The sequence below is a fragment of the Diceros bicornis genome, chromosome 24 (assembly GCF_020826845.1).
Source record: "Diceros bicornis minor isolate mBicDic1 chromosome 24, mDicBic1.mat.cur, whole genome shotgun sequence".
In the NCBI taxonomy this organism is placed as follows: domain Eukaryota; kingdom Metazoa; phylum Chordata; class Mammalia; order Perissodactyla; family Rhinocerotidae; genus Diceros; species Diceros bicornis.
The window spans coordinates 47,081,041-47,103,183 of record NC_080763.1 but is presented as its reverse complement, the minus strand read 5'-3'; the positions used below and the strand labels follow the sequence as shown (position 1 = coordinate 47,103,183).

The 22,143-nt window shown below is 41.3% G+C and overlaps 1 protein-coding gene across 3 annotated transcripts in view; it reads left to right on the top strand.

The window, feature by feature from the left end:
• Positions 1-781: 781 nt before the first annotated feature.
• The window catches only part of MOK (MOK protein kinase), a 58,753-nt gene continuing 37,391 nt past the window's right edge, over positions 782-22,143 (top strand). For all 3 annotated transcript variants that reach the window (XM_058567736.1, XM_058567735.1, XM_058567734.1), the window contains exon 1: positions 782-921. In XM_058567736.1, the coding sequence (XP_058423719.1) occupies positions 915-921 (7 nt within the window). In that variant the 5' untranslated portion in view covers positions 782-914. The remainder of the gene's footprint in view (positions 922-22,143) is intronic.

Here is a 22,143-nt window from a genome sequence, read left to right as displayed (position 1 = left end):
CCTTGATTTCTTCTTTTAATAGACACATTTTCCTTCTTTAATTTCAAAAATTAATAGGAAAAAACCTTATGGAGTTGTGGGCATGAAATAAGCGAATAAATGACAATGAACTTCGTAAAATGCTATGCCAACATATAGATGGTTGTTATTTTCATTGCATTGTCAGTTCCTTGAGGGCTAGGCCACTGTCTTTCTCAGTTGTCATATTTGCACATAGTTCATTCATATATTCATTCCTTCAACCTTACAGTAGAATGTAAGTTTCAAGAAGTCAGGGACTCTGTCCACACTGCTCTCCTCTATATCCTCAATGCTTGTAACAGTGCCTGGAGCTCAATAAATGTTTGTTAAATTAAAAAGAAAAGCTTACAAAAGTAGATACCTACTAAACTAGTTAGTAGATGCTCAATTGTAGGATGAGACTGCAAAGAACAGGTATCAATTGACAATTATTTAGTGCATCCCCACCTTAGTTAAAGCTCAAGGACGTCGTCCAGGCTTTAGGTCCCATATCGCTAAGTTCATAGCACGACTGGGAATAGCGATCCCGGCGAAGGTTGCCTACGCTCAAAGACCACGAATTGGTAGCTTAAAGCGACGAGCGAGGTTGCTTAGCAACCAGACTGAGGAGGCGGGACGCACTGCGCACGCGCACACGGCAGGCTGGTGGACGCGGGCGGGGCGTTTTGCGCACGCGCACACGCACACGGCGGCCTCGGGGCGTTCAGGGCCTGACGGTTGCTTAGGTGACAGGGATACAATATGGCGGCCGGATCTTAACGCTCTCCGCCGAGGGACCACCGCGGAGGTCCTAGTTGGGGACCCTGCCTCAGAGGAGTGGAAGCCAGGGGGCCACTCTTCCTGCCCCCTTCTTTTCCGTCCAGTGTCGGCAAGGAGTTGTCTCCGCAACCAGGATGAAGAGTGAGTGGGGACGGGGAGGGGCGGGGACGCGAGGGCGAGTGGCGGGGCCCAGAGGGGCTAGGGTGGGGGGTGGCCAGAGGGGCCGGGAGGGCCTTGAGAGACTGGGTCTCGTCGCCCTTCTGCGGCCACTCGGCGGGCCTGGGGAGGCGCCGCGGGTGGAGACCCCAAACCTTCCTGGGCTGTCGGAAGCCGGCGCCTCCGGGGCAGCTCGAGGGGCTCCAGGCTGCTGTGGGGGCAGCGGGGTCTCACAGCGTCGAGCGACTCCTGCCGAGGCACATTTTAGTGCGAGGTTGTGTTAGAGTTTTGGGAGTTGAGTGAGTTTTTTTTTTTTTTTTTTTGAGTGCTAGAATGAACCTGAGATTCTTTTCTTGAACATTCGGCAGTAATGTAGTGAGCGATTACAGTGTGGCTTCCTGCCTTTTAGTGACATCGGTTTAGTGAAAAATTGAGAGGAAAGCTGGGCTGTGTATTTTATTTTATTTTATTTGCATCATGCGGTAGTGTTTTTATCGGAACTATCTGTATAGGAATTTTGAAACAACCTTTTAGTGAAATGAGAGTGTTATTGAGAAGTTGGGAAATGAGGTAGTCATCCTAGAAAATGTAACCGGTAAAACATTTACCTGTGCTTGGATGTGTGGATTATGGACAGTCCAAGTGCAACCAAATAGAATGGGCTTTTTTTTTAACATTACTATACAGATATAATTGTCATTTGTGGTTGTGAGCCAGAGTTGCAGAAAAATACCGACCTCCTTTGCTGTGAAAAGGTTAAATTAGATGTAGTTATAATGTTAAATTTGCATTGTATCCTAATTGTCAATTGGTAATTGTATGTGGCATAAATTGTGTAACAAAGATATTTAAAATAATTAATTCATCTCATCCACCCTTTACAAGGCATTCTTATTTTCTTTTGTTGGATGCCGTTGACATGTTTCTCTTTTAATTTAATGCACCCAAAGCTGTAGTTAGAATATGGGGTCTACAAAAGTCTTTCCACTTTTACTTATAGTGTGGACTAAATACGCATATTTTTTACTATATTCCTTTGTTCCTTCCCAACTATTTATTTTCAAATTTTTTGAATCTACAGAAAAGTTGCAAGACGATTTCATTGAAGATTTATAAACCCCTCACCTAGATGTACCATTTTCCCTTTTGTTTGGGTGCTTGCTCACTTGCGCTCTGGCGTTTTGTCTCTCGCTCTAAATTGTGTATTTATTCTCCCTGAACCTTTTGAGAGTTAGTTGTAGACATCATGACATTTTACCACTAATAATTCAGCAGTATTCACTAAGAACGAGGACGTTCTCCTACCTAATCACAGTACAAATAATGTGTTGATACAATACTGTTATCCGATATGCAGTCTGTATTTCACATTTTCCCAGTTATCTCAATAATGTCCTTATAGGTGTTTTGTTTTTTCCACGATCCAGTCAAAACTCACAGGTTTCATTTTTGTTGTCGTATCTGTTTGGTCTCCTTTAATCTGGCACAGTGTCCTGCCTTTTGTGTCTTTCATGACAACATTTTTCAAGAATCCAGGCCACGTGTTTTGCAGAATGTCCCTCAATTTGGATTTGTGATTGTTTCCTCATGATTACGTTTAGCTTAAATATTTTTGTTAGGGATATATCAGAGGTGATGTTGTGTCCCTGTCAGTGTGTCCCATCCAGAGTGCCCGATGTCAGCATGTCTCAGTTTTGGTGAAGTTAGGTTTGATCAGTTGATCATTCCGTTTATTCACCTTTGCCTCTTAGACCCTTGAGCCCCTCTCCTAGAGGCAACCAGTGTTACCAGTTGCCTGTGTGTCTCTATATATGGATGTATGTAGAAGCGTGTATCTATACATTTATATATATGTGTATATAAATATGTATCCCTCCTTTTTAAACACTAATGTTAGCATTATATATATATAAACATTTATATATATAAACATTTGCACTTTACTATTTATATCTTTTAAACATTTTTTTTTTAATATAGTAGGTATTATTTGATATGTTCTTTTAGTTGGCCATTTTGGTAGTTTTCAATTACTTGGTTTAGTTGTACATCTTCATTCTCCCTTCTGCCTTTAAATCCAGTTTGAGAACTGGTGTAACCTATTGTTCCCCAGGTTTAAGTTCTGATCATTAGTTAAATACTTAAAAAATATTTAACATTGAGAGAATGTTCCCAAACAGGCAGTCACAGAGACAGAGTCATGGAAGTAGAATGAACAGGAAAAGTGAGTAGTGGTGAAATTGGACTCATAGCTTGGGGTCAAAGAGTGGGGCTGGAATGCTAGGTTATCGTGTTGGTCTTTATTTTAGGGTTTTCTAGATGTATTTTCTTATTTGTTTTCTATGCAGTGCTCAAGTGTTTAGGGATGTATTGATTATTCTGTGGGTCGTTCCTGACCTTCTCCTTTTCGTTTTGCATCATTTGCAGTAGTAGGGAGCAAGATGTAAGACAGTGTAGTTGTTAAGAGCATGAGCTTTGGAGCCATGTAGACATGGCAGCCTGTGGCTGATCTTTCTGTTCTTATGCTGGTTTTCTTCATCATTCTGGTTCTCTATTGCTGTGTAACAAATCACCCCAATTTAGTTGCTTAAAATAACAACAATCATTTTACTCTCTCGTGGTGCTGTGGGTTGCCTAGACTCAACTAGGTGGGTCTTGCTTGGAGTCTCTTGTGCAGTTGCAGTGAGGTGGTGGCTGGAGCTGGAGTCATCTCAGAAGTTTCCTCACTCAGGGGTCTGGCAATTGATGCTGGCTGTCCACGGGGACCTTAGCTTGGGCTAGCAGCCAGGACACTACACGTAGTTTCCACGTGGCTTGGGCTTCCTCACAGCATGGCAGTTGGGTTCTGAGGGTGAACATCCAAAGAGCAGGAGGCAGAAGCAGCATTACCTTCTCTGATCTAGCCTCAGAAATGTAGTGTCACTTCCACATCCCTCAGATTTGAGGAGAGAGAACATAGATCCCACTTCTTGATGGAGGAATGGCAAAGACACATAGTAAGATGAGCATGTGGGATGGGATATATAGGGGCTACTATCTTTAGAAAATAAAATCTTCCACACTCATCTTTAAACAGGCATATAATACCTATTTTATAGGCTTGTTTCAAGGATTAAATGAGATAATCTATGTCAAGCTCATAGCATGGTGTCTGGTACTTGGTAAATTGTGAGTTATTATTTGCTGTCCCAGTGGATGGAAGGCAGGGATGTAAAAGAGGAAAGAATGACAAACATCAGTTAGATCCTTACTTTGAAAAATTTTACCCTTATCGAATTTAGTGAGAGTACCAATTTTTTTTTCCTGTCTGAACTTTTTAATGGATTATTCAAAACATACCTATAGGGGCCAGCCCAGTGGCGCAAGCGGTTAAGTGCGCACGCTCTGCTGCGGCAGCCCGGGGTTCGCCGGTTCGGATCCCGGGCGCGCACAGACGCACTGCTTGTCGGGCCATGCTGTGGCGGCATCCCATATAAAGTGGAGGAAGATGGGCACAGATGTTAGCCTAGGGCCAGTCTTCCTCAGCAAAAAAGGGGAGGATTGGTAGATGTTAGCACAGATGTTAGCCTAGGGCCAGTCTTCCTCAGCAAAAAAGGGGAGGATTGGTAGATGTTAGCTCAGTGCTGATCTTCCTCACCAAAAAAAAAAAACAAACCTATAAAAAAAGAAAAAACTTGCATATTCTGAAGGCAGTCATATTTTGCTGTTATATCACAGGGAGTATTTTTTAAATTATCTGTTGTAATTGCAGTGAGGTTTAAGCTTTCTGTCCCTCATAAATCTGAGTATTTTTATAGAATCAAAGTTGAAAGTTACCCCAAATAATCTTGTTCCATTCTCTCCTTCCTAGTGTGCATATTCACCTTCTGTTTTCATAAATAGATGCATCCACTAGGAACTTTGTCTCTTTAAATTAAAATAAAATTAAGTAAATTAATATTGGCTTTGTGATAAAATCACAGGGTTTTAAGTTAGTGAAAGGGTGGGCCGGCCCCATGGCTTAGCGGTTAAGTGCGCGCGCTCCACTGCTGGCGGCCCGGGTTCGGAACCCCGGGCGCGCACCGACGCACTGCTTCTCTGGCCATGCTGAGGCCGCATCCCACATACAGCAACTAGAAGGATGTGCAGCTATGACAGACAACTATCTACTGGGGCTTCGGGGGAAAATAAATAAATAAATAAAATCTTTAAGTTAGTGAAAGGTTTTTAAGTTAGTCTCAGGACCCTCCCCTACTTGGCAGAGTTAATCCTTGTGAACATTTTCTTATATGTACTTCCATAAATTTCTGTGCATATTTTCTATGTGTGTGTACGTATGTGTATTATATATATATGTATGTATGAATATGTATTTGTTCCTTAAACAAATACCCCAAACTAAATGAGATTATATTAAATATGTTGTACTGTAACTTGCTAGGATGATGCTTCAATGAAGATGTTTGAACATAGATATTTGAGTCATTTTTCATGTTTATCAGTGGTATACATTCCTAGCAGTGGACTTACTGGGTTAAAGAGTGCAATTTAAATTAAAATTTTTTTGAGTTTATGAATAATTTTATGTTCTTTTGTGTTTTTGTGATGTTTTGGTAGTTCAGGCCGCAATTTTCCTCACTACACTAAATAATTAATTGGGTACAGCTCTCTTCATTGAAGGTTCCTGTCCTTGTTTTAGTAATTTGGTTTGAATTTCTTAATCTCTTGAACAGAGTGGAAATTAGAAGCCGAATCCTCCTCTTTCCAACTCTAGTCCTTGAGAGTTGTATTAGGTAATTAACCTCCCCCAATTCTTTTCATCCCTAGACTAAGCCCCATAGCTCTGATGCATATCACCTGTTTTGATAAAGATCTTTAGAAGCAATGCTTGAATACAAATGTTTGGACTAGGGCATGAAAGTTTCCCTTTTCACAAAAAGTGAATTTGACTTCCGCTTTCACGAGTTTAATAAGGCTTAAATTCCACTTAAACAAACAAGCCTTTGTTTAATAAAAGTCAATAGAATCTTAATATGAACAATCTCATTTATCTTCCTTTTTCCACCCTTTTCATGCAGCTGTATTATTTTAATTCCTCTTTGTCCTTGAGCCTTGGTGGGTTTTATTTTCTTGTGACTGTTTATTATATCTATTCCTATTCATGTGGGGCAGGATTTCTTTTTTTTTTTTTTTTTTTGCTAGCACAGCTCTGTAGCCTTCATAGCTTTGTGTTGTGCTTTGTGTGCATCTTAATATTTCTCATCTAACTTTAAAGGCCTGTGAAAATATGCCAGATCCTGTTGGAGAGAATAGGAAGATGCTTTTCCTAGGTGTTTTTTCATAGGAGTGTTTCTCTTTTTCTCTCCCCTGCCTTTCATCCTTGTTTTATACCCAGACCTTCTGTCTATTGAAAGAGCTATGGGGGAAACAAGTGACCCTTTATCCACCACAGACACTTCCATGGCAGTGGGTTCCATTTATTGCTTGCTGGTCATGATGGTCTGGAGCCAACCTGGAATGTTGGCATACCGTTGGAGTTTGTACTTGAACCACTTTAAAGTGCACAGTTTTTGTTTTTGTTTTTTTTTTAAAGCCAGTCAGCTTAATTTATCTTCGATGAAACACAAATTGGAATTTGTTGTATAAAATTTCGCCTTCCTCCCTTCTTAAATCTGAATTCCTTAGTCTGCAGCCTGACTTTCAGTTCCTGGCCTTCTTCCCTCCCATGAGCTTTATGTCTTTCTCCCTAGACTGCTACTGTAATGTTAAGATGGTTCATTTTAAGCTTATGTTTCTGTTGGCAGTTAGCCAACAGGTTCATGGGCTTCTTAAAGTTCTTGGGAATACCCATGCTCACACACATTTAAAGTAATATGTATTCATTGTGAACATTGAAAAATATAGAAAAGTATAATGAAGAAAATTAAAATCACCATCAATCCCACCCAGTCATAGATACTTTAAAAAATTTTACATATTTACATCCAGTCTTTTCCTATACATGTATGTGTATGATCATTACCATCCTTTTTTCACTTAACATTAAATTATGGCTGAACGTTTTCCTATATATATTGTTAAATATTATTTGAAAGCATCATTTATAATGGCTACATAATATTTCAGCTTATGGCTATTCCATAATTATTAGATCATTTTCTTGATATTGGATATTTAAGTTTTTAGCATTCTTGGTGTTCTGGTACTGTGGTGAACATCTTTGTCTATAAATTTTGTTTGTATCTGTTGGTATCCTTGGAATAGAAACCTGGAAGTGTAATTGCTGAGCCAAAGGATATGGACTCTTTTCTTTCTAATATCTTTTTTCCTACTTAAACAAGTAATTCATGTTTATTAGAATATTCACAGAAAACAGAAATGATTAAGCAGAAAGTGAGAGTCTACCATACCTGCCTTTCCCCAGGAAGTGCATTATCACCAGGGAGGGTAGTGGATGTTTTTGGTGGTCCTGCCACGCACCACCACATTGGTTTCCCCATTGGTTGTACCACAGCACAAGGCCACTGCCTCACTTTGTTCCTATGTGAAATACATATGTTGCAAACCTTTGCCAGTTTGATGGACGGAACAATCTCTTATTTAAAAAAAAAAAAGTGCAACTCTTTTAACTTTGTATTCTTTTGACTATTAGTGGTTTTCTTATCAGCTATTTTTATCTCTTAAGTGAATCATCTTATGTCCTTTTGTCCATTTTTTCTTTGAGAGATACTGGTATTTATTTATTTGTAAGTGGTCTTTATAGTTAAATACGTTAGCTGTTCTCATATTTGTTGCAAATATTTTCTCAGATTGTAGTTTGCCTTTACATTTTTTTGGTGAAGTTTTTTATGTAAACACCTTAAAACGTGTGGCTAGGCTCACCTCTGGATCTTCCTTCTTTATAACTTCATTGAACTTATGCCTTAAAAGGCCATCCCCTTCTGATGGGCTGGTAAATATATGAATGCATTTTCTTTTAGTTTGACTTTTACATTCAAACTTTTACCAGTATTTACCAATATTTAAGTGTATTGTGGAGTAAGGCTCTAACTTGAATTTTTTCTTTTTTGTGAGGAAGATCAGCCCTGAGCTAACATCCGTGCCAATCCTCCTCTTTTTGCTGAGGAAGACCGGCCCTGAGCTAACAGCTATTGCCAATCTTCCTCCTTTTTTCCCCTTTTTCTCCCCAAAGCCCCAGTAGATAGTTGTATGTTGTAGTTGCACCTCCTGCTAGTTGCTGTATGTGGTATGCCACCTCAGCATGGCCGGACAAGCGTTGTGTCGGTGCGCGCCCAGGATCCAAACCCGGGCCGCCAGTAGTGGAGTGCGCACACTTCACTGCTAAGCCACGGGGCCGGCCCCTCTAACTTGAATTTTTTAATGTGAAATCTCCCAATTTTAACAGCTTTAATGAGGAATAATTTGCACACAATAACATTCACCTGTTTTAGGTGTGTAGTTTTATGAGTTTTGGCAAATGTAGACAGTAGTGTCTCCACTTCCACCATCAAGATATAGAACCCTTCCATCACCCCCAAAAGCTCCCTTATGCCCCTTTGCAGTCAGTCTCCTCCCCCTATTCCTGGCTCCAGGGATCATTGATATGCTTTCTATTGCTAAAATGTTGCCTTTTCTAGAATTTCATATAAATGAAATGTGGTAATGTGTATATATATGTATGTGGTCTTTTGAATCCGGCTTCTTTCGTTTAGCATGATGTTTTTGAGGTTCATGCATGTAGTGCCATGTGTCAGTAGTTTGGTCCTTTTTTTTTTTTTTTTTTGTGAGGAAGATCAGCCCTGAGCTAACATCCATGCCGATCCTCCTCTTTTAGCTGAAGAAGACTGGCCCTGGGCTAACATCTGTGCCTATCTTCCTCCACTTTATATGGGACGCCACCACAGCATGGCCTGACAAGCGGTGCCTCGGTGCGCACCCGGGATCTGAACCCCGGGCCACCGGCAGCAGAGTGCGAACACTTAACCGCTACACCATGGGGCCAGCCCAGTAGATAGTCCGTTTTATTGCTGAGTGGTATTCCATTGTATGAATATACCACAATTTGTTTATCCATTTACCAATTAGTGAACACTTGGATTGTTTCCATTTTTTGGCTATTGTGAATACTGCTGCTGTGAGCATTCATGTACAAGTCTTTGTGTGGGCACATGTTTTCATTTCTCTAGGGTAGATTTCCTAGGAGTGGAATTGCTGGATTGTATGGTAAGTGTATATTTAACTTTATAAGAAACTTCCCACGCTGGCCCCGTGGCTTAGCGGTTAAGTGTACGCGCGCTCTGCTACTGGCGGCCCAGGTTCGGATCCGGGTGCGCACCGACGCACCGCTTGTCCGGCCATGCTGAGGCCACGTCCTACATACAGCAACTAGAAGGATGTGCAACTATAACACAACTATCTACTGGGGCTTTGGGGAAAAAAAAAGGAGGAGGATTGGCAATAGATGTTAGCTCAGAGTCGGTCTTCCTCAGCAAAAAGAGGAGGATTAGCACGGATGTTAGTTCAGGGCTGATCTTCCTCACAAAAAAAAAAAAGAAACTTCCCAACTGTTTTCTAAAGTGGCTATACCATTTTTCATTCCCATTATCCATATACAAGAGATCCATTTACTCCACATCTTCGTCAACTCTTGATATTTTCAGTCTTTTAAACTTTAGCCATTCTAGTGAATGTGCTTTAACGTGAGTTTTAGGAGCCAGTCGTTTCCAGTTTTTTGTTAAACGACTGTCTAATGTTGTAAAAGGCACCAGGTTGCAGCTCAGTATAGCCATCATCAAGGAGTGTTGAGTGACTGGATTGCCTGATGGACTGACTGTATCAGAAGGTTTGAAAGTTACCATATAAAGAGAGACCAAGCAGGACTCCAGTGGTTATTCATGAGGGTTATGCCACTCACAGTTGGAGTTCATGCTTTCACTGTCCCTTGTACCAAAGAAGGTGGCCCTGTATCACTGGCAATGCAGTTCCCAAATTCTGCTTTTCTCATGGACCTTGTCAGCTGAGCTAGTTATTTTGGAAATTATCTGTTGCCAAGGTAAGTGCTCTTATAGGTATGCTTGTGTGACTTCATCTGCGTCCCCTTGGTGGTGTTCTGTTCATAGCAGACAGCAATGGCAATGTGGTCAGGAAATGACTTCTGGAGTCAGACTCCTTGGGTTTAAAGCCCTGCCCTGCCACTTATTGATGTGGCCTTGGGCAAGCTACTTAGCCTCTCTGTGCCTTAGTTCCTCATTTGTAAGATAGGGCTAATGGGATACCTATTGCATGGGTTTGTTGAGATGATTAAGTGAAAAATGGTGCCTGACGCCTAGTGCTCAGATCTTGGTGTTTAATAAATACCATTCTCTAATAAAAAGAACCAGGGCTCCTTGGAGAAATGGCTGATCCTAGGACTGAGACAGGAAATATACAAGATTTTGTACTTCCAGAAAGTAAGAAAGTACTCAAAACCAAACAAAACTCTTATTATGGGGGCATGTCAAAGGGGAGCCAACTGAAAGAGCTCGCAACGGTCAAAGCTGGAACAGTTTGAGCCACAAAATAAAGTAGTATTGGATTATCCCAAAGTATAAAATAAATATCCATGAGTCCCTACTAATATGGATGACTGAATAAATATAATGTAAATATAAATGATTGAACAAATAAATGGAGAGAGTAGACAAACTTCCCTTGTAGAAGAATTTCACATCTGCCCTCAAGGAGGGGGACATTAGTCCCCACTGTTTAAGTGTGGGATATGTGTAGTGACTTCTTCCAAAGAGTACAGCATCGAAAGCGGGGGAAGAAAGAGTCACTTTATGGTGGAGAAACCTGACAGACACTACCGCAGCCTGGTGATCAAGGTCAACATCAGCTATCAAGTCACGTTGATAGTATGTGCCCTTGAGATAATGTGATGAAATGGCACTGTGGGGCCGGCCCCGTGGCTTGGCGGTTGAGTGCGCGCACTCCGCTGCTGGCGGCCCGGGTTCGGATCCCAGGCACGCACCGATGCACCCCTTCTCCGGCCATGCTGGGGCCGCGTCCCACATACAGCAACTAGAAGGATGTGCAGCTATGGTATACAACTATCTACTGGAGCTTTGGGGGGAAAAATAAATAAATAAATAAAATCTTAAAAAAAAAAGAAAGAAATGGCACTGTGGTCTTCTTCCCCAAAACCCATAATCCGAGTCTAATTATGAGGAAAATAGCAGACAAATGCCAGTAGAAGGACATCTTACAAAATACCTGACCAGTGCTCATCAAAACTGTCAATGTTACCCAAACAAGGAAAGTCTGAGAAACTGTTACAGCCAAGAGGAGCCTAAGAAGATCTGATGACAAGTTGTAATGTGGTGCCCTTGAAAGAGGATATTAGGTAAAAACTAAGGAAATCTGAATAAAGTATGGACTTTAGTTAATAATAATGTATCAGTATTGGTTCATTAATTGTGACAAATGTACCATACTATTTAAGAGGTTAATAATAAGGGAAGCTAGATGTGGGGTATATGGAAATTCTCCATACTATCTTCACAGATTTTTCTGTAAATCTAAAACTATTTTAAAATTAAAAGTTTGTTTTAAAAAATGATGCCTGACATGTGGTAAGCGCACAACAATGTTAGCTATGGTCACCTACTTGGTTTTGTTTTTCGTTTCCTGGGACCTGGTCATGGTTAAGGCTGAATTCACCTTGATCATAATTTCTTGGCATGTAGTTAGGAAAAACATGTCCTAAAAGATAGTTTGATTGGAGGGATATGAAACTTTTAGGAGGTAATTTAAGGAGCATCCTTCTGGCTACTTTATCCTCTTATCCTTTTAATTCACTTTTGCATTTATATGGATGGTCTGACCTGGGAAAGGAGGTAACCTAAGGGACAAGAGATCTCTCTCAGTGTGATTGGAAATACCCAACATTTAAAGATGGAGATGAATGAAAAAGGCTTGGTTGGCAATTAGTCAATAGTAGTAATTTTGTGATTCAGCTGTCAGTGAAGATCCCTCTGCAGTGTGTGTCCAGGGGACTATAGGAATATTAGATTATGAGGCATGTGACTTGGTATTTCCTCTTTGAATCATTTGTTGAGTATGTACAGGGCACAAAAGAGAACAGATTGTAGACCTGCCTTTAAGGGACTGACTTATGACATTGTGGGGAGGGGGTGCAAAGTGGAACGTGAGCAATTCTGTAACAGAGGACAGAGTTGCATCAGAAGAAGGAAAGACATCTGCTTTAAGGCCTACCAGGTCGGTCCTGGGAGTTTAGAATCTGAAGCACCATGTACTCAATATTGTACAGCATGTACTCATTAATTTAGCCTTTAATATCATCTAAACACGAATGCGGCTCTCCTTCCCTCTCTTTTATAGGTAGAGGACCTAAAATTAGGGGCATGGGAACATACTCTAAGTTCTCAAGGCAAGGAGTTATGTTTTATTGATCTTTGTTTCTGCAGTGTGTGGCACCATACCTGATGCATAGCTGGTGGTAATAAATCTTTATTGACATCCACAATGATTTTGTCATACTACCAGAGATGTTTAATTAATTTAGGCTGAAGTGTAGCATAAATTGGATTGGGGGAGTGTCCCAAGACCACCCCTAGGTTCCACGATTTGCTAGGAGGACTCTCGACTCAGGATGTAGTTGTACTCATGGCTATGATTTCCTACAGTGAGAAAATACAGAGAAAAATCAGCAAAGGAAAAAGGAACCTGGGGCAAAGTCTAGAGGAAACAAGGTACAAGCTTCCAAGAGTCCTCTCCCAGTGGAGTCACACAGGACTCGCTTAATTCCTCCAGCAACAAATTGTGACAACACATGTGAAATGTTTTCTATCAGGGAAGCTCATTAGAGACTCAGTGCCCAGGGTTTTTATTGGGAGCTGATAATGTAGGCACCCTTTGCCCAGCATGTACAGAAATTCCAGACTCCCAGAAGGAAAGCAGATTCACCATAAACCGCATTGCTTGCACAAACAGTTTAGGCACAATGAGCCACTCTTATCATTTAGGGAAGGTGGGAGGTCTCCTGAAATTCAAGTTCCCAGATGGCAGCCAAGGGCCAACCTTGCAAGCAGACCTTTCTAAGGATAACAGTCTTAGACTTGCCGTGTGAACTCTTTTCTGTACAATAATAGACTATGTCCTTGTAGGGAAATTTCTGGGCGTTCTAGTCTGGTCCGTCCAGCAGAGGGGAAAGATTTGGTGTTGTGTTAGCAAGCAGCAGCTATTCCTTGACTGTTCTGGACGAGTAAGAGTCAGGTTAGGTAGGTCAGGATGGGGTCTTCCTGAGAGTGGAAGGATTTATTGCTCAGTAAAAGGATCAGGCTGGTTGCATTTTCCCATAAAGCTTCAAGTTTGAAGGCTCCTCCAGAAATTTGTCAAAACTGTTTTATAAGGTTCCAAACTGGACAAATTAGTGGTGAATTGCTGGGCCTGTATTTTGGTCAGTTTGTTTTGAAGACGCTTCTTGGGAGATACACCCAAGAATCTTGTCTGGTTCCAGGACTTAATGGACAGGTTCCCTGTGTTAGAGAGGCTGTGGGATTTAGTTAAGCTGTGGTTGTCAAACACGTTATGGCTTCCGTTTTTGTCAGAAGGGATCTGACACCTCTGTCCTGTAGACGCCGTTGGGGCTGCCCCTGTCTTACTTCAGCCAGCTTCTCTTAGAAGGCAAGTGGGAAGAACTGTAAAACTGGCAGAATAGTTTTGAAACCCTGCCTTGTTGGGAGCTAGAAGGATTTTTTTTTTTTTTTATGAGGAAGATCAGCCCTGAACTAACATCCATGCCAATCCTCTTCTTTTTTGCTGAGGAAGACTGGCCCTGGGCTAACATCTGTGCCCATCTTCCTCTACTTTATATGGGACGCCGCCACAGCATGGCTTGACAAGCGGTGCGTCAGTGCGCACCTGGGATCTGAACCCGGGCCGCCGGTAGCAGAGCGTGCGCATTTAACCGCTACGCCACAGAGCTGGCCCTAGAACGATTTTTAAAAATTGCTTTTTATTCAGTAAACACTTGGGTAAGAGGGATTCTAATAGCTTAGTTTAAAGATCTTCACTTTGGGGATCTAGAGAAGCCCTGGGGATGTTAACTGGTAATCTTCAGAGACATGTCTAGTTATACACCGCACACCCCGCCTGTATGCTCCTCTCTGCCCTGGAGACTTGCCACATGTTCAGGGAAGGGCACTGAGGAATTCTGCCGTCAAACACATTTCTCTGTATTTAACCCTGAATTTCCTCAATTTTTGCTCACGGAACTCTCTTTTGTGGAATACCCATCAGGTTTGGGGCGTACAAGTGTTTTGTGGAATTCAGTTTGGAAAATGGTCTAGAGATTGAGCACCCTTGGATAGTTTTCCTTGCTGATGATAGGCAGAAAAGCCCTTCCTGGTATAATAGCCTACCCTTTTCTCACTCATAACACAGGCCAGTCTCGAGACTTCGCTTCTGTCACGGTCTTTGCTGCAGACTGGCTTTTAGTATGCAGATTTCCTTAAGTATGAATGGAATGGTCTTAATACTAAAGTAATAATATCCCATTGCCCCAAACATTCTTCGTTTTTGCTGTTGTTCTCTGTTTCTTTCTTTCTCTGTCTTGGTGTAATGTGTTTTATCTCCAACTCTTGTAAGTTGCCAGGACCAAGTAATATTAGTGTTGGGGCTGCCAGTGCTTCCCAGAGGGTTTTCATTTGGGATAAAGGAGCCACCTGAAAAATAGGATGGAGACCTGTTTCAGGGAACTGAAAGAGGCTCTCTGGAGCTAACCACGGGAAAAGACATCTAATCTCCCTGTTAGGGGGACTGTTAAGGAATATAAGTGACCGCTAAACTTTGGTTCTCATTCAAAAGAATTGTTTTAGTCTGTTTCAGTTGTAAGGACCAGTAAGTCTCATTACACTTCACAAGTTGGAGGTGTACTATAAGAATCAATTAAGGATGAGCTTAAGAACAGGAAACTCCAGAACAGGAAGAAGGGGGCCTCTTAGGAACCAGAACCATATTGAAAGCAGTTCTTTTGGACCTCAGCAGTAGGAATTTGTGGACATGAGTTTTCTGCCATTAATATGATCTCTCAGTCTGTTTTTGTTTGTGCCTTTCCCTGAGTATACTATTTACTGTATATCTTTTCTGTCCCTCATATTTTCTGCTTATACTAACTATAGCTTACTTTTTTTCCAACTTTTTTAAATTGGAGTATAACATATATACATAAAACTGCACAAATTGTAAGTGTACAAGTTGGTGAATTTTCATAAAGTGAACATGCCCATGTAACCTGCTCTCAGATCAAGAAACAGAGCAGTACTGGTATTCTAGACATCCTCTTGGGCCCATTCCAGTCACCCCATCGCCCGAGGGTAACCGCTGTTCTAACTTCTAACACAACAGATTTGTTTGTCCATTTTAATAGCTTTATTGAGATATAATTTACATACTGTAAAGTTCACCCATTTAAAGTATACAGTTCAGTGATTTCAAGTATTTTTACTTTTTGCAACCATTATCATCATCTGTTAAAACACTTCATCATCCCAAGAAGAAACCTGTACCATTAGCAGTAATTCCCCGTTTCACCCACACCCCACCAACCCTAGACTGATCTACTTTCTGTGTCTGTGGATTTGCCTATTTTGGATGTTTCATATAAATGGCCCTTTGTGCCTGGCTTCTTTTACTTAGCATAATGTTTTCAAGGTTCATCCATGTGTAGCTTGTGTCAGAATGTCATTCATTTCTATGTCTGAATAATATTCCATTGTATGGATATATCATATTTTCTTTATCCATTCATTACCTGATGGACATTTGGATTGTTTCCACCTATGGCTATTATGAATAATACTTCTATGAACATTTGTGTACAGGTTTTTTTTGTTTGGACATATGTTTTTATTTCTCTTGGGTATACACCTAGGAGTGGAATTGCTGGGTCATAAGGTAACTCCGTTTAATATCTTGAAGAACTGCTAAACTGTTTTCCACAGTGGCTGCACCACTTTACATTTCTGCCAGTGATGTATAAGGAAGGGTTCCAGTTTCTCCGCATCCTCACCAACACTTGTTGTTATCTATCTTTTTGATTCTAGCCATTCTAGTGGGTGTGAAGTGGTATCTTATATTTTTGTTATTTTTAATTTTCTTGTAAATTGTTTTTATTTCCTAGATTGCCATTCGCTTTCAGATGATATTATAGGGGCCGGCCTGGTGGCGCAGCGGTTAAGTGTGCAAGCTCTGCTTCAGTGGCCCGGGGTTCGCAGGTTCGGATCCCGGGCATGCACCGACACCCCGCTTGTCAAGCCATGCTGTGGCAGCATCCCATATAAAGTAGAGGAAGATGGGCATGGATTGTTAGCCCAGGGCCAGTCTTCCTCAGCAAAAAAGAGGAGGACTGGCATTGGATGTGTCTTCCTTACACAGACACAAAAAAGATGATATTATATAAAAATAAATACTTAGTTTTTAATTTCATAGTCCATTTTCCTTAAAGGAACCATGAGGAAAATATCCCTCACCTCTTAAATTGTTTTTAGTTAATTACTTTAAAAAGTAAATAATACATATACAAAATGTAACCAAAAAAACACAGATGGGGGCCGACCCAGTGGCGTAGTGGTTAACTTTGTGCACTCCACTTCAGCGGCCCAGGGTTTGCAGGTTCAGATCCTGGGCACCGACTTACACACTGCTCATCAAGCCATGCTATGGTGGTGTCCCATATACAAAATAGAGGAAGATTGGCATGGATGTTAGCTCAAGGACAATCTTCCTCACCAAAAAAAAAAAAAAAAAGATAAAAAGCACAGATGGATATATACTAAAAAATTAGTCTCCCTTCTATCCTGTTCCCCACCCATCTATATCCCCTCTCCTGAGGTAACAACTGTTGGCACTTTCTTGTGTTTCTTCTACTTCCTTCTTTGTATATGTGAGCATAAATGTGTGAATGTATGTAGTAGTTTTTTTGTTTTTTGTTTTTTTTGTGAGGAAGATCAGCCCTGAGCTAACATCCAATGCCAATCCTCCTCTTTTTTGCTGAGGAAGATTGGCCCTGGGCTAACATCTGTACTCATCTTCCTCTACTTTATATGGGATGCCGCCACAGCATGGCCTGACAGTGGTGCGTCGGTGCGCATCTGGGATCTGAACCTGAGAACCCTGGGCCGCCGAAGCGGAGCACACGCACTTAACCACCGTGCCACTGGGCCAACCCCGTGTATTAGTTTTTTATTGCTGCTGTAACAAATTATGACTAACTCAGTGGCTTAAAACAACTACAATTTCTTATCTTAGAGTTCTGGAGGTCAGAAGTTTGAAGTGAGTCTCACTGGGCTAAAATTAAGTTGCTGTCAGGGCTGCATTCCTTCTGGAGGCTCTAGGGGAGAATTTGTTTCTCTGCCTTTTCCAGCATATAGAGACCACCCGAATTCCTTGACTCATAGCATTCCTTGACTTGTAGCTGCTTCTTCCATCTTGAAAGCCAGCAGCGTCATTTTCCAGTATCCCCCTGACTCTGTCTTCTCTGTTTCCCTCTACCACTTAGAAGAACCCTGTGACTGCATTGGCCTCACTTGATAAGTCCAGGATCATCTCCTTATTTTAAGGTTGCTTATCAGTAACCTTAGCAATTCCTTCTGCAGTCTTAATTCCCTCTTGCCATGCAGCCTAACATAGTCACAGGTTCCAGGGATTAGTACATGAACATTGTTTGGCAGCAGGGGTGGAGGGGCATTATGCTGCCTGACACTGTGTGTATACTTTTTTTTTCCTACAAATGTTATTAACATAGTTTACACACTGTTCTTTAATTTGTGTTTTTCATTTAATAGTATATCTGGAAAGGTTATTCCCTGTCAGAAGCTAAGATCTTCCTTATTCTTTTTTATCTGCTATATAATATTCCTTTGTATGGCTTTTTCATAATTTAGTTAACCATTTTTTAGGGTATTTCTTGAGGTGCTAGAGTTTTAAGTTTTTATGTAGTCAAATATATCAATCTTTTCTGATTGACGACGACTATATTGTGATGCTTAAAAAGCCTTTTTCTTTTAATGAAAAAAATTAGTGAATGTTTTCCTTAGATTAAAAAAAAATTAGTTACATTATGTGTTAGTTTCCTAGGGCTCCTGCAACAAATTACCACAAATTTGGTGGCTTAATACAACAGAAATTTATTCTTTAACAGTGCTGGAGGCCAGAAGTCTGAAATCAAGGTGTCAGCAGGACTGTGCTCCCTCTGAAGGCTCTAGGGGAGGATCCTTCCTGCCTCTTCCAGCTTCTAGTGGCTTCAGGCATTCCTTGACTTATGGCTGCATCACTCCAATGTCTATCTCTGTCTTCACGTGGCCTCTTCTTCTATGTCCGTGTGTATGTGTCTTTTTTTTTTATTGTGGTAAAAAACACATGACATGAGACCTACCCTCTTTTTAAAATTTTAAGTATACGGTATTGTTAACTGTGTGCACATTGTTGTACAGCAGATTTCTAGAATTTTTTCATCTTGCATGATGGAAACGCTGTACCTATTGAATAACAACTCGCCATTTCTCCTTCCCTCCAGCCCTGGCTACCACCATTCTACTTTCTCTGTCTGTCTCTGATAAGGACACTTGTCATTGGATTTAGGGTCCCCTGGATAATCCAGGATGTTCTCATTTCAAGATCCTTATCTTTTTTTTTTTGAGATTTTATTTATTTATTTTTCCTCCAAAGCCCCAGTAGATAGTTGTCTGTCATAGCTGCACATCCTTCTAGTTCCTGTATGTGGGACGCGGCCTCAGCATGGCCGGAGGAGCGGTGCGTCGGTGCGCACCCGGGATCCGAACCCGGGCCGCCGGCAGAGGAGCGCGCACACTTAACCACTAAGCCACGGGGCTGGCCCTCAAGATCCTTATCTTAATTACACCTGCAAAGACCTTATTTCCAAATAAGGTCACATTCACAGGTTCTGGGGGTTAGGATAAGGACATATCTTTCGGGGGGGGGGGGGCACCATTCAACCCACTACACATTCTCAGTGCTTTTTATCTTCCTCCACAGAAATCATCTTTGGAAAATAAATTTGTGTGAGAAGCTTTAAGAATTATTTTTTCAATCATTCTCTTCAGGAATTGTTGAGCATCTACATTATGCATGGCAGTTATAGGTTCTTATTTCCTCCTGTGGCAATTACTACAGTGTGGCAGTGGTATATGGTATTTGGAAGGGTAACAGCATGGTTAAATGCTGTTTGGGGGAAAAGCGTTTTTTCCAGTTTCTACAAATATGTGATTACAAATAAGATTTTCTCATTTTGCATGGCCTGAAGCTAAGATTCTTGAAAATGTACACTGAAATGGATTATTTTGAGTAAGATTGAAAAGTGGTATTAAAATTGATATTACCTATATATGAATATTTATAAGTAAGAATAATACCATATCAAATACCCTATATTAGTAAAACTGGTTAATATATTAACACTGTAATGAACTGTTGGGAGAGGCAGTTTGCCATGGGCCCTGAGTTTCCCTGCATGTTCTTGCTGAGTGTGCCAGGTGGCAAGGCTTTATCCATCTTGTTGGCTGCTTATTCAAAAAGTGCTAGGCCGTTGGCCCTGGGTTCTTCTCCTGTAGAGCAGTCCATTGCGTGTGCAGGTGTCATCTGGGCCTGTTCTGTCACCCCCGTGGCACTTTGGGGCAAGGGGAACAAATGCATATATGCTGATGCCCATGCACCTTGCTGTACCATGAGTAATCAAGTCCTTTATCTCTGGCCCAGGAGGCTGTCTTCTGCCAGCATCCATGAAACAGTAGCAGGCTAATTTAGTAACTTACAAGTAGGATAAAATTTCAGACAAATATAAACATGTTAAGAAAAATTCTGTGTAAATTGAATTTTTGTAACTAAAGTCACAATATTTATTGAATAGCTGATTTTTTATGTGACGTCTTGCAAATACAAATTCTCAAAAGTCTATCATTGTATTTGTTTTATAAATTATGGTATTTATATATCAAGTATAGTAATTAGGGTGATGCGTGCTAGGTGCCGTAATGGCTAAACCCCTAAATCTCAGGGGCTTTACCCAAGAAAGGTATTTTTCTTGTTCATGTAAAGTCCTATGTGGGTGTTCCTGGTTGGGAGTCTTTCTGCAGTGGGTTTCTACCATCTTTATCTCATGGCTCCCAAGGTCTAGGGGTCATTTCTATTCTGGCTATTCTTAATGGGGGGTGTGAATATGGAGGATCATGCTTAGGAGGTTTTGTTTTTTGTTTTTTTTATTTTAAATTTTTATTATGGAAAATTTCAAGCATGTCAGGAGTAGAGAAAATAATATAGTGAACCCTCAGGTATCCATCACCTAGTTTCATCAGTGGTAAACATTTTGCCATTTTTTCCCACTACTTTTTTTTTTTCTGGAGTCTTTAGTTTTGATTGTTGCTTTTTTTTTTTTTTTTTTGTGAGGAGATCAGCCCTGAGCTAACATCCGCCAATCCTCCTCTTTTTTTTGCTGAGGAAGACGGCCCTGGGCTAACATCGGTGCCTATCTTCCTCCACTTTATATGGGACGCCGCCACAGCATGGCTTACCAAGCAGTGCGTCGGTGCGCGCCCGGGATGCGAACCAGTGAACCCCGGGCCGCCGCAGCGGAGCGCGCGCACTTAACCGCTTGCGCCACCGGGCCGGCCCCTTGATTGTTGCTTTTTAATAAAATAGTGCTCTCATTATGGAAAATATCTAACTTGGAAAAAGAGACACCTGTAACCTATCCCTCAGAGGGAGCCACTAATTGTGTGTGTGTGTGTGTGTGTGGGTATTGTCTTTAATGAGATTATTTTTAAGGATCTGTCTATCTGTGTCATTCTTTTCAATATATTCAACATATTCCATTATATGGATAAACCATACTTAATTTATCCAGTTCCCTATTGGGGGGCATTTGGGTTATTAGTTTTTCCCTATTAAATAATGTTGCGCTAACATTCTCATGTCATATATACTTAAGCAAGTATTTTTTACAGGATAATTTCTAGACTTGGAATTGCTGGGTGAAAGTGTATGCATGTCTTAAAGATTTGATAGATAGTGTCAAATTGCCCTCCAAAATGACTGTGCCACTTTATACTTTCAGCAGTAGTGAATGAGAATTACAGGAGTATTTTAAAGCAAATCCCAAACATTGTATTGTTTCACCTGTAAATACTTCAGTATTTCTTGCTAACAGATAAGGACTTTTTTCATTTTTAAACTTATCATTTCTAAAAAACGTTGTCACTTCTAAAAACATAGTGCCTTTTTAGCTATTGACGTTTTAGCTTAGTAGCTGCCTTCCTATGATCTTGGTGCAAGGCTGAGCCATTTCTTTTTCTCGGAAGTCTCACAGACTGCTTTCTGTCGAGGTTTTCTTACAGTCTTATTCTCTTATTATTTGTGCTGCAGAAGCTTTTCCAACCCAGTGAGACTTTTGCTTTCTGGACTTTTCTCATTCCTTCCATTTCTGCTTAAAAAGTGGCACTTCTCTCCCAAGCTCATTTTTGTCTTGAAATATCTTGCTAAGGCATCAGTAGTAGTCAGCACACTCCATTGTTCTGACTCTTCCCACCACCTTCCCTGGGCCAACAGGCTCAGCAGACACTTGGTCTGTGAAAAGTAGCAGTTACTGCAGGCAGCCTTTCATCATGGGCAGTCTTTTGTCATGATGCACCAGGCTTTGCAGCCTGTCACCTGACTGCATTTTTTAGGTTTTTGTTACCAGCAACACCCCCCTTCAAGATACTCATTTCTGTATCTGTCGTGATTGGGTCAGGAAAACAGAAACTACTCTAGGTATTTCAAGCAGGAGAGGATTTAACATAGTGAATTAGAGGCTTATGAAACCATTATCTGTGCTGGGGGAGATGATGGTGGTGGCCGCAAAGACAGGAAAAGCTGCTGTCAGCTTTCAGGTAATCCAGAAATGCAAGAACTGCAGGAAACTGCTGCAGGTCAGCTGGGCCTTCCATAGGACCACAGAGGGTGATTTTCAGGAGAATCTTCCGAGGCTGCTGGTGCAACATCACATCTGCCGATGTGACCAAGGGCCAGAGCCCGTACTAGTGCTGCTCCTGCTGGAGCAGTCCCAGCTGGCCTCCGTTGCTCTTCTGCTTCCCAAATCTTGTGGGGTAGCTGAGCCTCGCATCCCGGCCAAGATTCGGGTCATGTGGTTCCCTGCTATGTGAGGGTGAGCATAGC